This window comes from Anser cygnoides, chromosome 28, assembly GCF_040182565.1.
Source record: "Anser cygnoides isolate HZ-2024a breed goose chromosome 28, Taihu_goose_T2T_genome, whole genome shotgun sequence".
In the NCBI taxonomy this organism is placed as follows: domain Eukaryota; kingdom Metazoa; phylum Chordata; class Aves; order Anseriformes; family Anatidae; genus Anser; species Anser cygnoides.
Window position 1 is genome coordinate 2,413,530 of NC_089900.1, and position 13,724 is coordinate 2,427,253.

Consider the following 13,724-nt stretch of genomic DNA (forward strand, 5'->3'; position numbering starts at 1 on the left):
CCAGGTGAGTTCTGCCCTTGCTAAAACCATACCTCCACCTCCACCATAAATTTCTGTTTCAGAGCCTGTCCTTGCTGCCACACCCTGGCAGATCCTTTGTGGCCCCTGTCTGCACCCTGTCCCTGCAGCGCCCCAGTGCCACTGCCCCACACATGCTCCCACAGCCATGCTGCCAAGGCACCGCACATGGCAGTGCACATTCAGGGCTGGGTCAAGCTCCCCCTGTTACAATCCCAACGAGACCCTCAGGGTCCCTTCCCGCCATGGCCCTCCTGCCTTTGCAGCCTCCTCCAGCCCATGGCCTCTGCCCTGACCCAGCTACATCCCATGGGGGCCTCTGCAGACAGCCCTGCTCCAGGTCTGCAGGGCTCTGGGCCAGGACAGAGGCCAGCACAGTTGACCATTCCCCCAACACAGACCCGGAGCATGGCTCTCCCAACTCCTTGCTGTCTGCCCACCTCCCTGCCCTCATCCCAGTCCAGTGGCAGCGGCCCCAGGGCAGTGCCCACCACAGGCTGCTGCAGGGCTCTGGGCACTGCCACCACAGCCCCAGCCCCTCTGAAGGGCACAGCAGCTCCCGAGGGCACAGAGGGCTCAGCCCCACAGATGGGAATGTCCATGGAACAAGCGTACAGAGGTCAGTGTACCATGCTGTGTCCCCTGCACTCCTCTGCAGCACATCCTCAGAGGCCCGCAGCCCTTCTGTGACATCCCTGGGGGTCCTCAGGCAGCTCCTGCTGCCCCAGGGCCAGGGCAGCCTGACCTGAGCTGCTGCAGCCAGAAAGGGGTTTGCTGGTCCCATTATGTCCTGCTCTGCTGAGAGTGGGGTCCAGACAAAGAATTTGCTGTAGGTTCATTTATTTTGTTTAAATACACAGAGAGGCTGGCTCCTTGTTTATGCAGAGTCTCAGGGTCACAAAAGATATGTTGGTACTTAAGTACAAGGTCATGAAGAATGGCATTTTTTGTGGAAAACATTATCACAAGGGGAAAATGAAAAGAAAACCAAATTCATCTAGAAATACAACCAGGCTTAGCCTGTCATGACATAAACCACAGTTAAAGTGTAGAAGACAAGAAGCAGTCTATAGCTGCTGAAAGGTCCAATCAATTTCCTGAGCAAATCCTGATAAACATCCATGACATCACTTTCCTAATGGCATTCTTGAGCTCCTGGTTTCTCATGCTATAGATGAGGGGGTTCACTGCTGGGGGCATCACTGCATATAGAACAGCCATTATCATGTCCAGGGATGGAGAGGAGACAGTGGGAGGCTTCAGGTAGGCAGATACACCAGTGCTAACCAGCAGGGAGACCACGACCAGGTGAGGGAGGCACATGGAAAAGGCTTTGTGCCGGCCCTGCTCAGAGGGCATCCTCAGCACAGCCCTGAAGATCTGTGCATAGGACAGCACGATGAATACAAAACACCCCAAAACCAGGAAACCACTGAATGTGAGAAGCCCAACTTCCCTGAGGTAGGAGTCTGAGCAGGAGAGCTTGAGGATCTGGGGGATTTCACAGAAGAACTGGTCAATAGCATTGCCTTGGCAGAGGGGCAGGGAAAATGTATTGGCAGTGTGCAGCAGAGCATAGAGAACCCCACTGCCCCAGGCAGCTGCTGCCATCTGGGCACAAGCTCTGCTGCCCAGGAGGGTCCCGTAGTGCAGGGGCTTGCAGATGGCAACGTAGCGGTCGTAGGCCATGGTGAGAAGAAACAAATCTGCTGACATCAGAGAGGGAAAGAAAAAGACCTGTGCAGCACATCCTGCATAGGAAATGGGCCTGGTGTCCCAGAGGGAATTGGCCATGGCTTTGGGGAGAGTGGTGGAGATGCAGCCCAGGTCGAGGAGGGCGAGGTTGAGGAGGAAGAAGTACATGGGGGTGTGGAGGCGGTGGTCGCAGGCTACGGCGGTGAGGATGAGGCCGTTGCCCAGGAGGGCAGCCAGGTAGATGGCCAGGAAGAGCGCGAAGTGCAGGAGCTGCAGCTTCCGCATGTCTGCGAATGCCAGGAGGAGGAACTCGATGATGGAGCTGCTCTTGGGCATCTGATCCTCCTGGACAAAGGGGACTACCCAAGAAAGAAAAGACAGTGATAATTAGGAAAGACGTCTCTGAGAAAAACCTACTCCACTTCTCACTGAAACCCCCCACAGTGACTTTCCCCTCTCCGAGACCTTTCTGCTGCTCTGTTGCTTGAGCTTTGGATGGTGCTGGAGGAAGGTGCTGCTGGGAGCAGGGGACCCTGCTGTGCACTTTGGAGGAGTCACGCCTGTCCTACACGTCTAAGCATAAAGAAATCAGGAGTGATCTCTGATTAAATCTACCTCTGATGTATGTGGACTTCCTTGCATTACCACTCTCAACACTATAGACTGCCAAATGGCATTTGTGGTTTAATTTGTTCCAACTGCATGTGTGACACTCAGAAGAGTTTTTTTGAGGGTAGAAAACCCTGGCATTTTTCGTACATTCCAGGTGAGATTTTGTGAATGTCCTTAGCGTAGTGAGGATAGCCAGTCTGCCCATCTACCCTGGTCTCAGCCAGACTCCTCTAGGGCTCAGTCCAGTTGCCCACATCGAGCTGCTCAATGACTGTGGTCTCAGGAATATCTGGGAAAATGATTCAGTGTTTTTCTTCCCCATAGACTGCATTGCCCCAAGCCTCAGAGTTTAGTAGGGGGTTTGGGCACCTTTCCCCTAAGGACAGGTCTGCGTGGTGGCAACCAGAGGGTCAGAGCCTGAGCTGCAGCTGAGAGCCAGATCTGCAGGGAGCCCCAAAACAAGAACAGCAACAGTAGGTACAGGAACAGAGGGAAATATCACAGGGCTTCTGCCAGGCGAGGCAAGGCCAGGGAGGGACCAACCGGAACTCAGGAGAGTCCGCTCTACTGCAGGTCCTCCTGATGAGAGGTTATGAGTCATGTCCTGAATCCTGTGGGCTTGACGGTGGACAAGGAGGTGCCAGAATACTTTGCAGGCTCTGCTGCCTGCAGCTGGGTCTCTGTCCCCACGCCTCCTGCCTGCAGGTCACAGCCCCTATCCCCCCCACCGGGTGCTCAGCTCTGCCCTGCAGACACCTCCTGGCAGCAGGGCTCTGCCCAGGGGCAGCTCGCTGGAGGCATGTCCTAGAGACCAGGTCACGCAGGGGACACTGCATGTAAGCTCCACATGTGGTGGTGGAGCTTTCTATGGGCTGAGGGGAAGGGAAAGATCCTTGTAACCTCTCAGCCATCATGGAGCCTCAGCCTCTTCTTGGAATTAAAAGCATATATTTCTATTACCACTGAAGCAAGTAGAGAAGATTGAAAGCTCAGGAGGCTCAGGAAAGCTGTGACTGAAGCTGAAATCCCCTACCTTTTCCCAGCTGTTGCAAAGTCCCCTTGGATACATCCTGGTTGTGCTGTGGATCTGTGAGCAGGCTGCCCCAGGCTGCAGCCTCCCGCCAGCAGCAGGACCCTGCCCTGCCGGGGGGGCTCCTTCCACCCGCAGCTTCTCCCCGCAGCGCCCTGGGCAGCTCCCCGGGCAGGCTGAGTGCTGAGCCTGGCATGCGGCAGAGGCCCTGCCCCGGCACACAGCCCCTGGGGCACAGCAGGGACCCTGCTCTGCACCACAGCCCTGGGCACCCCTGCCTGCACCCCCGGCTTCACAGCCTGCAGCCGGACCATGACAAGGGAGCCCTCGGGGCCTGGACACTGACCCTGCAGCTTAGAAACCTCTGCTCTGGAGCTTGTGCTTCTCTACAAGAAAAAAACACACAGTGTCTCCAGCCTGATCTGCTCTGGGACAATACAGGTGTAGGACACCTCCAGGATACTCGAGTGCATTGCAGTTCACTTAGACTTACCATGTTAAGGGTTGCAAGCATTGCTTCTCCAGTGTACTCTCAGCTTTCTAACACTCCACACAGCCTTAAACATCTCTCCCTTCTTTCCCCTCCCTGTGCCAGCTGCAGGCAGTGCCCCCAGCCCTGCTGCGCTGGGCAGAGGAGCTGCTCCTGGGCAGAGCTGGCTCTCTGCAGCGCTGCCCGCTTGCCAGGAGCTCCCCTTGGGCCGAGGAGCCCGGCCCAGCTCAGCAGCACAGGCCCAGCCCAAGGCCTCCCTTGCTCTGCCCCCCACCAGGCTCCCTGCACATGGCCCTGGGGCTGCAGGGGAACCTGCTGGGAAAGAGCCTGAAGGAATCCCTGGGGTTCCTTCCCTCCCCTGGGCACACACACTTCTTGACAGCAGGCTCATTTCTCCTAGCAGAAAAAGAATTATGTATAACAATCACATCTTCTCTGAGAATTAGTTTGTTATGTCATGGACATGTCCACATGGCCTCATCTAACACCAGCAAGGTCTGCCTGCCTTTTATGCCCTGACACAGGACTCTGCCTGGGTACAAGAGGTGCTGGGTGGTGATAAAATCACTGGTACTTTGCAAACTGCATCCTGATTAGGGAAGCTGAGGTGATTCCAGATAAGAAAGGGTTAAGAATGTAAATATTAAAGGAGAACAGAACATTAGGTGTAGGGCAGGAAACAGATGTACGGACAATGTATCTCGAAATAGGACATATACGGGCAATATATCTTGAACAAGACATTGGAATCCAAGATAAGAAAATAATGAGCAGAAGAATCGAAGAAAAAACAGTCCTTGCGGTTAGGAAGAAAGCTAACTCAGCAGAATCCTGACCAAGGGTGAAAAGTACACTGTGAGGAAGACTTATGGCCTTCCTCTCTGAGACCACCGACCACAGCTCGACGACCCCTGCCCAAGACCACCGAGAGGATCTGCGCAGGCGCAGGACACAAAAAACTGATTAGCATGAGAAGCGAGAGTAGGCGGGGTTAGATAATGAATATGTATAGGCGTTAATAAAATATTAATCACTGTGATGTATAAATTTGGGACGGCTTTTCACTTTGGGATGCACGATAGGCGGAAAGATCCCCCGTGCATCCGGCGCCGTCAATAAAGAATAAATCACTTAAAGAAATTGGATTTATGATCTTTGAATCAATCTGGCACCCCAGATGGGACTTCTTCTCTGTCGGACCGCAGGACCCGCTGGGAACAGGGCTCCCTAGGGTACCCCCGGGATTTCCTGGAGGGACTCCTCGACTCAACGGATCACTGCGGAGGCAGACACGGACCCCATCATTGTAAGTGATTATATTCTTTATTTTGGTTTATTTGGTTGACCGGTCAATTGGGGTCGTCTGTAAGTCGGAAAGTAAAAGTTTTCTGCAGGACGGCATTTGGTTTTTTGGAAAGCACTCAGTTGCTGTTGGGAAACGAATAACCTTTGCATGCGAGGTTAGTATTACGTTGTGTTTAAATGTGGAACTTGACCTTGGCTATTGTCTTTGGGATTTTGATTGTACTCTTTATAACGTTACTAGGATCTTGGTGTTATTGTGGAAAGCTGCCGGCTTGTATTGTGTAACAAGAAACATTCTGAACTGTAACATGGGGGGGCAGCAGAGTAGTGGGATTCCAAAGAAAAGCCCGTTGGGATGTATCTTGAGTCATTGGAAAGATATAGGGGGATCCCCCGGTGGAACTGAAAATAAGAAAACGTTGATAAAATATTGTAATCAATGGTGGCCACTTTATAAGTTGGATTGTGAGGAAAAATGGCCACTGAATGGAACCTTAAATTATAATACTTTACTACAGTTAATGTTGTTTCTAAGGAGAGAAGGAAAGTGGGATGAGGTGTCATATGCAGATATGTTTTTCACTTTGAGAAACCACCCGGAATGGCAGAAGGAGTGTGGAATTAACTTAGCCCCACAGGATCCTTTGATCCTGGCAATAGAAAAGGATATGAAGAAGGAAGGGGCAGGAAAAATGAAAAGATGTTGTTCGGCGTGCAGTATCGGGCAGAGATGTTTGAAATTGAATGAGTCAGAGGAGAGAATGGAGGATTATGTCCTCCCGCCCCAGATAATAGAACGAGGCGTGGGGGCGAGCCCAGGAAATGGCAGAATAGATAAGAAAAATGAGAGTTGGGGGAATAGAGACTTTACCCCGATCACGGCTCGAACCCGAAGTAAGGTCGGGCCCGTTATTCAAGCCCCGTTACGACAGGCTATGGGGGCTAACGGACCAGCTCGGATAAAAGTACCTTTCACAACTGCTGAGTTAGATTCATGGAAGGAAGCTGTGAAAGGATACCGGGATGATCCGGAATCAGTGGCCCGGAGGTTTGAGCTGATTGTAAAGAATTTAGATCCCGATTGGAAAGATATAGAGATAATGCTGGCAGCATTATCGGAAACGGAAAAGCAACTGGTAATTAAGAATGCACAAACTCAAGTACAGACCCAGGTAACATCAGGAGTTTTACCTGGAACTGTGGAGGTATGTGTGCCCAGAGTGGACCCAAACTGGGACTATAATGATGAGGGTGATTATAGGTTATTAAAAAGATATCAGGAATGGATTAGGATCGCCTTGGAAAGTGCGATACCAAAGTCTGTAAACTGGTCTAGGTTATATACCATAAAACAGGGGCAAACTGAGACCCCGTCAGAATTTCTCGATCGACTAAGGACAGCAATGCAAAAATTTACAACGATAGACCCCTCTTCTGAGGAAGGTAAAGTCCAGCTAGTATCACTGTTCTTGGGTCAGTCTGCGGACGATATAAGGCGGAAGCTTCAGAAAATGAAAGAGCCGGATGTGAGAGATTTAGAAAGGCTGGTGGAAGAGGCATGGAGGGTATTTAGGAATCGAGAAGGGAATGAGAAACAAAGGCTGGGTAGGGCTATTGCTGCGGCAACTGTTGCGGCCTTACAGAGGCAAGAAGAACCTTTTCGGGGAAAAGGAAGAGGGAATGGGATAAGGGGAAGGTCAGTAAAGCCTCCCCTGAGACCGAATCAGTGTGCATATTGTAGGGAAGTGGGTCATTGGAAAAGGGAATGTCCGAAACAACGGGAGAAGAACAGGTTGATGGTAGCTAGTGTATCTCCCGACCAATGAAGTGGACCGGGGGATTCTACCCTAGCAGATCCGCTGGTTAAAATTAAGCTAGGGAAATCAGGACAGGAAGTGGAGTTTTTAATTGACACAGGAGCGACTTATTCTGTGTTAAACCAGAAATTGATACCAGAGGATGAGGATTTTGTGACGGTGATAGGAGCTACAGGCCAGCACGAGAAAGCCTTTTTCCTAAGGCCTTTAAAATATAAGTTAGGGAAACAGATGGGAATACATAGGTTTTTATATTTACCAGGATCCCCGAAGTCTTTGCTGGGGCGAGATTTACTAGAACAATTAGAAGCGGAAATTGTCTTTGAAAAAGGGAAGGTGGGGTTAAAAGTGAGAGAAGAAAAGCTGATAACCGCGCTAAGCTTAACGCTGATACAAGCAGACCCCATCGGTAAAGTACCTTCGGAGATTTTAGACCAAGTTTACCCAGGAGTCTGGGCTACTGACATCCCTGGGCGAGCCAAAAATGCAGCCCCGATAGTGGTGAGATTAAAGCCAGGGGAAAGGCCAGTTAAGATTAAGCAATATCCCCTAAGATTAGAAGACAGGAAAGGAATTAAGGGGATAGTGGATAAGTTTTTAAAACATGGACTGCTGGTTGAGTGTGAATCTGAATATAATACTCCTATACTACCAATTAAGAAGCCAGATGGGAAGAACTATAGATTAGTGCAGGATTTAAGAGCTATAAATAAGATCACTGAAGATATACACCCTGTGGTAGCCAACCCATACACATTATTGACTAAATTAAAAGATAATTTAGTTTGGTTTACCGTACTGGATTTAAAAGATGCCTTCTTCTGCCTGACTTTAGCCCCAGAAAGTCAGAAGCTTTTTGCTTTTGAATGGGAAAATCCGGACTCAGGATGAAAGGCTCAATTGACCTGGACCGTATTGCCGCAGGGATTCAAAAACAGCCCCACGATTTTTGGGAATCAACTAGCAAAAGAGCTTGAGGTTTGGGAGGCCCCAAACACCGGAGGAGTTCTGCTGCAATACGTTGATGACCTTTTGATAGCCACTGAGAATAGGAGCAGCTGCATGCAATGGACGATAAGTCTCCTTAATTTTTTGGGTTTGAATGGGTATCGAGTCTCTCAACAGAAGGCTCAGCTGATTCAGTCACGTGTAACTTACTTGGGGTTTGAGATTTCAGGGGGACAAAGGGAGTTAGGAACAGAACGGAAAGAAACTATCTGCCGTACCCCAGAACCACAGACCATTAAGGAATTACGAACTTTTCTAGGGATGACAGGTTGGTGCCGTCTATGGATTAATAATTATGGACTAATTGTAAAACCCCTATATGACCTCATCAAGAATAACCAATCAAAATTGGTCTGGACAGGGGAAGCACGGGCTGCCTTTAAGAAGCTTAAATTGGAGTTAATGCGAGCACCAGCTTTGGGTCTACCGGACTTGTCTAAACCCTTTTGGTTGTACTCCTATGAAAGACAAGGGATGGCTCTGGGGGTGCTGGCACAGAAGCTGGGCCCCTACAGGAGAGCTGTGGCCTACTGCTCTAAACAACTGGATGAAGTAAGTAAAGGTTGGCCGGGTTGCCTTCGAGCGGTGGCTGCTGTCATCATGAATATACAGGAGGCTTGGAAGTTCACTATGGGACAGAAGATAACCGTGCTGGTATCACACACTGTCTCGGCAGTCTTGGAGCAGAAAGGGGCACACTGGTTATCCCCTCAAAGATTTTTAAAATACCAAGCAATACTGGTGGAGCAAGATGACGTAGAAATTGTGGTTACTAACATTGTGAACCCAGCTTCTTTCCTTAGTAACACTCCTGACGAGCCAGTGGTCCACAATTGTATTGAAACTATGGAAACTGTGTATTCTAGCCGACCAGATCTCAAGGAGGAGCCCTTGGAAGACGCGGATGAATCATGGTATACTGATGGAAGCAGCTTTGTGAAACAAGGACAACGCAAAGCAGGGTATGCGGTGACGACCACTCAACAGGTAATTGAGTCGAAACCATTACCCCCTGGGACGTCTGCTCAGAAAGCAGAAATAGTTGCCCTTACGTGGGCATTGGAACTAGCAGCAGGAAAGAAAGTAAATATCTGGACAGACTCTAAGTATGCATTTGGTGTGGTGCATGCACATGGGGCTATCTGGAAGGAACGAGGATTATTAACGGCCCAAGGAAAACAAATAAAATATGCTGAGGAGATTTTGAAGTTGTTGGAAGCGGTAAAGCACCCAGAGAAGGTGGCTGTTATACATTGCCGGGGACACCAAAAAGGAACCGCTGACTTCGAGGTAGGGAACCGATTGGCTGACCAAGAAGCAAAAAGGGTGGCTGGATTGGCTGAGGCAGAAGCGCTCACTTTAATGCCAGACGGTAAAATACAAACTTTAGGTGAAGGACAGGAACCTAGGTACACACAGGAAGATCAAAAGTTAATTGGGGACCTGGGAGGAAAAGCAGGGAGTGATGGATGGGTATACCTGAAAGATAATAGGGTTGTACTACCCTCTAATTTAATATGGCCTACGGTCATGGCAGAACATAATAAGACTCACTGGGGAGCAGACACCTTATATAAAAATCTGAGTCGAGTGTTGATGGGAAGAAATCTGTATACTATGGTAAAACAAGTAACCCAGCAATGCAGTATTTGTTTGCATCATAACCCTAATACAGAAAATAGGGTAAAGTTCGGAATAATCAGTAAAGGAAACTATCCAGGACAACAATGGCAGATAGATTTTTCAGAACTGCCAAGAAAAGGGGGGTATCGATACTTGTTGGTTTTGACAGATACTTTTTCCGGGTGGCCGGAGGCTTTTCCCTGTCGAACCAACAAGGCAAGAGAAGTGGTTAAGGTTTTACTGAATGAGATAATACCGTGTTTCGGAATTCCGGCAGCAATGTCCTCGGATAGAGGCTCTCATTTTTGTGCGCAAATAGTTCAAGAAGTAAGTAAGGTCTTAGGGGTAGACTGGCAACTCCATACCCCTTACAGACCACAGGCAAGCGGACAAGTGGAAAAGATGAATCATCTAATCAAACAACAAATAGCCAAAATAGGACAAGAGACTAATTTATCATGGCCTCAGTCTCTCCCTTTGGCTTTACTTAGAATTAGAGTAAAACCACGGACAAAGGAAAATCTAAGCCCTTTTGAAATATTATACGGAAGACCCTATCAGTTTTTGTTCAGCGGGGAGGACCTGACGCAACTGGGGTCGGGATACTTGTGTAATTATTTAATAGGACTCCAAAAACAGTTGGATCAAATATCTAAAGTTGTCTCAGGAACCAGGGCTAGAGGGCTGGACCAACCAATCCACCCCTTTAAACCTGGGGATTATGTGTATGTAAAAGCATTTGCAGGTCGCCCTTTGGAAGAAAAGTGGACGGGACCATACCAGGTGCTGCTGACAACACATACCGCCATCAAGATTAAGGAGCAAACGGCCTGGATCCATTATTCGAGAGTGAAGAAAGCTCCAAAAGCCCCCTGGAAAGTAACGCTGGGTGACGGTGAACTGAAACTAAAGTTCAGTCAAGCAAAATGAAGACACTATGGTCAGGAGTATTTAGTAATGTAGTTAGCAGAAATTTAGTTAACAGAATTGTTTTATTTCTGTGGCTTATAGTTGTAATTGTGATTCAAGAATTGGAAGGTGCTTCTATGATGATAGAGAATGGTGGGTGGCCTTGGTCTGAAGCCGTAACCACGGAGGATAAGAGCATTAATGGAAAGTTAGCTGTTGTGGTTATTTGGCGAACAAATGGTGATCATTTACATGCATTATCAGAATGGCAAAATTTAGGGGAAGGGTGGATACACCGAAGAACTGTAGGGGACGAAATTGAAATAGGGTGCCGAATGATTAATGGAACAGCCCACGAGAAAGCAACGGGGATTTTAGTAAAACCGACCTCCAAAAGTGGCCAACAAGAAGGTTGTATCCGCCCAGGTAAATTAGATTGTTGGTATAATTTTATATTAACACAGACTGTAGCAGTTAACTGTTTTTGGACTAATAATGGTCAAAAGCTCGAGACCAAGGAAGGCGAGAGCCTCGTGATAAATTTTACAATATATGCTATACTTCCTACGACAGTGAGACCCCCTATTGCACTTCCTTCCCCTACAACCTGTGCCCAAGCCCCAGTCAAGCTGGAACCCAAAATTTATGAAACAGACCCATATGTAGTAAGGAACACAGGCCAACAACAATTGTTATTTAATCCAGAATGGTCTCTCAAGCGTGTTGAATTGCTAATACAAATTAACATCTCAGCAGTTCAACCAGCCTGTTCTCCTTTCCTAAAGACATCATTAGAAGGCTGGACAATATGGTCACAAAAGCAAGTACACCTCAGGGGCAGAACACAAAGAGACTTAACTGGAATGCTAGGAACAGGATTAGGAGTTTTAAATGGAATTGATTCAGAAATACTAATGAATAAGCTAGCCACAGCAACAAGTGATTTGATAAAACTAAAACAGCCCCTGCAATCATCCTTACTGGCATTGGGAACTAGCCAATGGCAAGTTTCAAAGGTGTTACCAATATGGGAAAAGGCTGAAGACCAGGACCACAGACTAATAATAGATGCACTTAGTATGGCGCAAGATAATGTATCTTTAGCTCTTAGTTGTATACAGGTACAGTTATGGATGCAGGCAACGGCTGCCTTGATCATTAGGGAAGGAAGTGAAGGCATTTTTCCGGCTGAAGTCCGAAAGATTGGTTGGGACAATGCCAATGATTTTGAAAAGAAGTTCCAATCTTGGTGGACTCTGGTAAATTTTACCTATGATCCCATTATTAACATGGCTACTGCCTTTGTGCTTACTATACGTAATGCTACAGTTTATGTTATCCACCCCATTATTGCACTAGGATTAAATCATGAGGAAACAGTGCTCTATCCTTCGGAGCATAGAACCTGGGCCTGGATGAAGAACGGGAAATGGCAGTCTGTGAATCTAGAATCATGTGTTACCCGGGAACAACAAGGATTTATTTGTGAAAGCAACACAATTGATGCTCAGGATGTATGTCTTGACACTGAGCAAGGTGTTTGCCACTTTGAAATTCATCCAAATACTAGTCAAAAGACTGTGCTTGTATATATTGGTCAAGGCTGTGTGTGTTTAAGAACTGCTTGTGCTTTTGTAGAAGTAGATAAGGAAAACATAACTCTACCTAGCAAAAATCATTCTAACTTTTGTATTTGTAACTTTGTTAGAATCATCGGGTGTGATTTTTTATATTCAGCACCAGTGGTATCCCACCAGTTGATCAAGTCCAACAACACAATGTATCACAAGTTATTACCCACACCTATTGGGATGAACCTCACGCTAGTGAAGCAATTACTTAAACACCAAGACCTGATCAAAATTTTAAAAGGCATTCAGGAAGATGGAGAGAAGACTTTAATCACTGTCCACCATGATACAAAAGAAATAAACAGAGTTTTGCAAAGAGTAAAACAAGACACAAATCATAGCTGGTGGGACAAACTCTTTGGATGGTCACCAACTCCAACTGGGATTTTGAACACATTGTGTCACCCAATTATTGTTCTATTGATGTTAGTTGGTATAAGTTTAATATTGTCTTTTGTAATACTTGTTTGGAATTGGAAATTGTTACAACGAATGGCAATATTAGCTTCCCTGACGAAAGTACATGGCAAGGTATTGAGGGATACATATCGTAGAGGCTGGGAAGAAGAATTTTTGTATTCGGAAAGGTCTCTACCGACATAGAGGAAATATAGAAACAAACAAAGGTTCTGTATAAGATTAGTAAGGATAACATTTCATGGGGCTTTGAGGAAATATGGAATAAGTTAACCTCATGGTTACCCAACTTTCAATAGTTAGAACAAGTTTTTACTGATCTGGTTATGTTATTGGTAGTAGGAATATTTGTATGTATGTTACTGCGATACTGCTAATGATAAGGGCATGCAATGCAAAAGAATTTGCATGGGGAAAAGAAAAGGGGGGATTGATTAGGGAAGCTGAGGCGATTCCCGCTTGCCAGGAGCTCCCCTTGGGCCGAGGAGCCCGGCCCAGCTCAGCAGCACAGGCCCAGCCCAAGGCCTCCCTTGCTCTGCCCCCCACCAGGCTCCCTGCACATGGCCCTGGGGCTGCAGGGGAACCTGCTGGGAAAGAGCCTGAAGGAATCCCTGGGGTTCCTTCCCTCCCCTGGGCACACACACTTCTTGACAGCAGGCTCATTTCTCCTAGCAGAAAAAGAATTATGTATAACAATCACATCTTCTCTGAGAATTAGTTTGTTATGTCATGGACATGTCCACATGGCCTCATCTAACACCAGCAAGGTCTGCCTGCCTTTTATGCCCTGACACAGGACTCTGCCTGGGTACAAGAGGTGCTGGGTGGTGATAAAATCACTGGTACTTTGCAAACTGCATCCTGATTAGGGAAGCTGAGGTGATTCCAGATAAGAAAGGGTTAAGAATGTAAATATTAAAGGAGAACAGAACATTAGGTGTAGGGCAGGAAACAGATGTACGGACAATGTATCTCGAAATAGGACATATACGGGCAATATATCTCGAACAAGACATTGGAATCCAAGATAAGAAAATAATGAGCAGAAGAATCGAAGAAAAAACAGTCCTTGCGGTTAGGAAGAAAGCTAACTCAGCAGAATCCTGACCAAGGGTGAAAAGTACACTGTGAGGAAGACTTATGGCCTTCCTCTCTGAGACCACCGACCA

At 47.5% G+C, this 13,724-nt stretch overlaps 1 protein-coding gene and 1 long non-coding RNA gene across 2 annotated transcripts; one reads left to right on the forward strand and one right to left on the reverse strand.

The window, feature by feature from the left end:
* Positions 1-1,107: 1,107 nt before the first annotated feature.
* Positions 1,108-2,049, reverse strand: LOC136787136 (olfactory receptor 14C36-like). The gene has a single exon (XM_066984269.1). It carries the CDS (start codon positions 2,047-2,049, stop codon positions 1,108-1,110), a length of 942 nt encoding a protein of 313 aa, XP_066840370.1.
* A 2,323-nt stretch (positions 2,050-4,372) lies between these two features.
* LOC136787233 (uncharacterized) lies at positions 4,373-12,643 on the forward strand. Its single transcript, XR_010826814.1, has 2 exons — positions 4,373-5,305; positions 8,842-12,643. It is a non-coding gene; the product is annotated as an uncharacterized lncRNA (long non-coding RNA).
* The last annotated feature ends 1,081 nt before the right edge of the window (positions 12,644-13,724 follow it).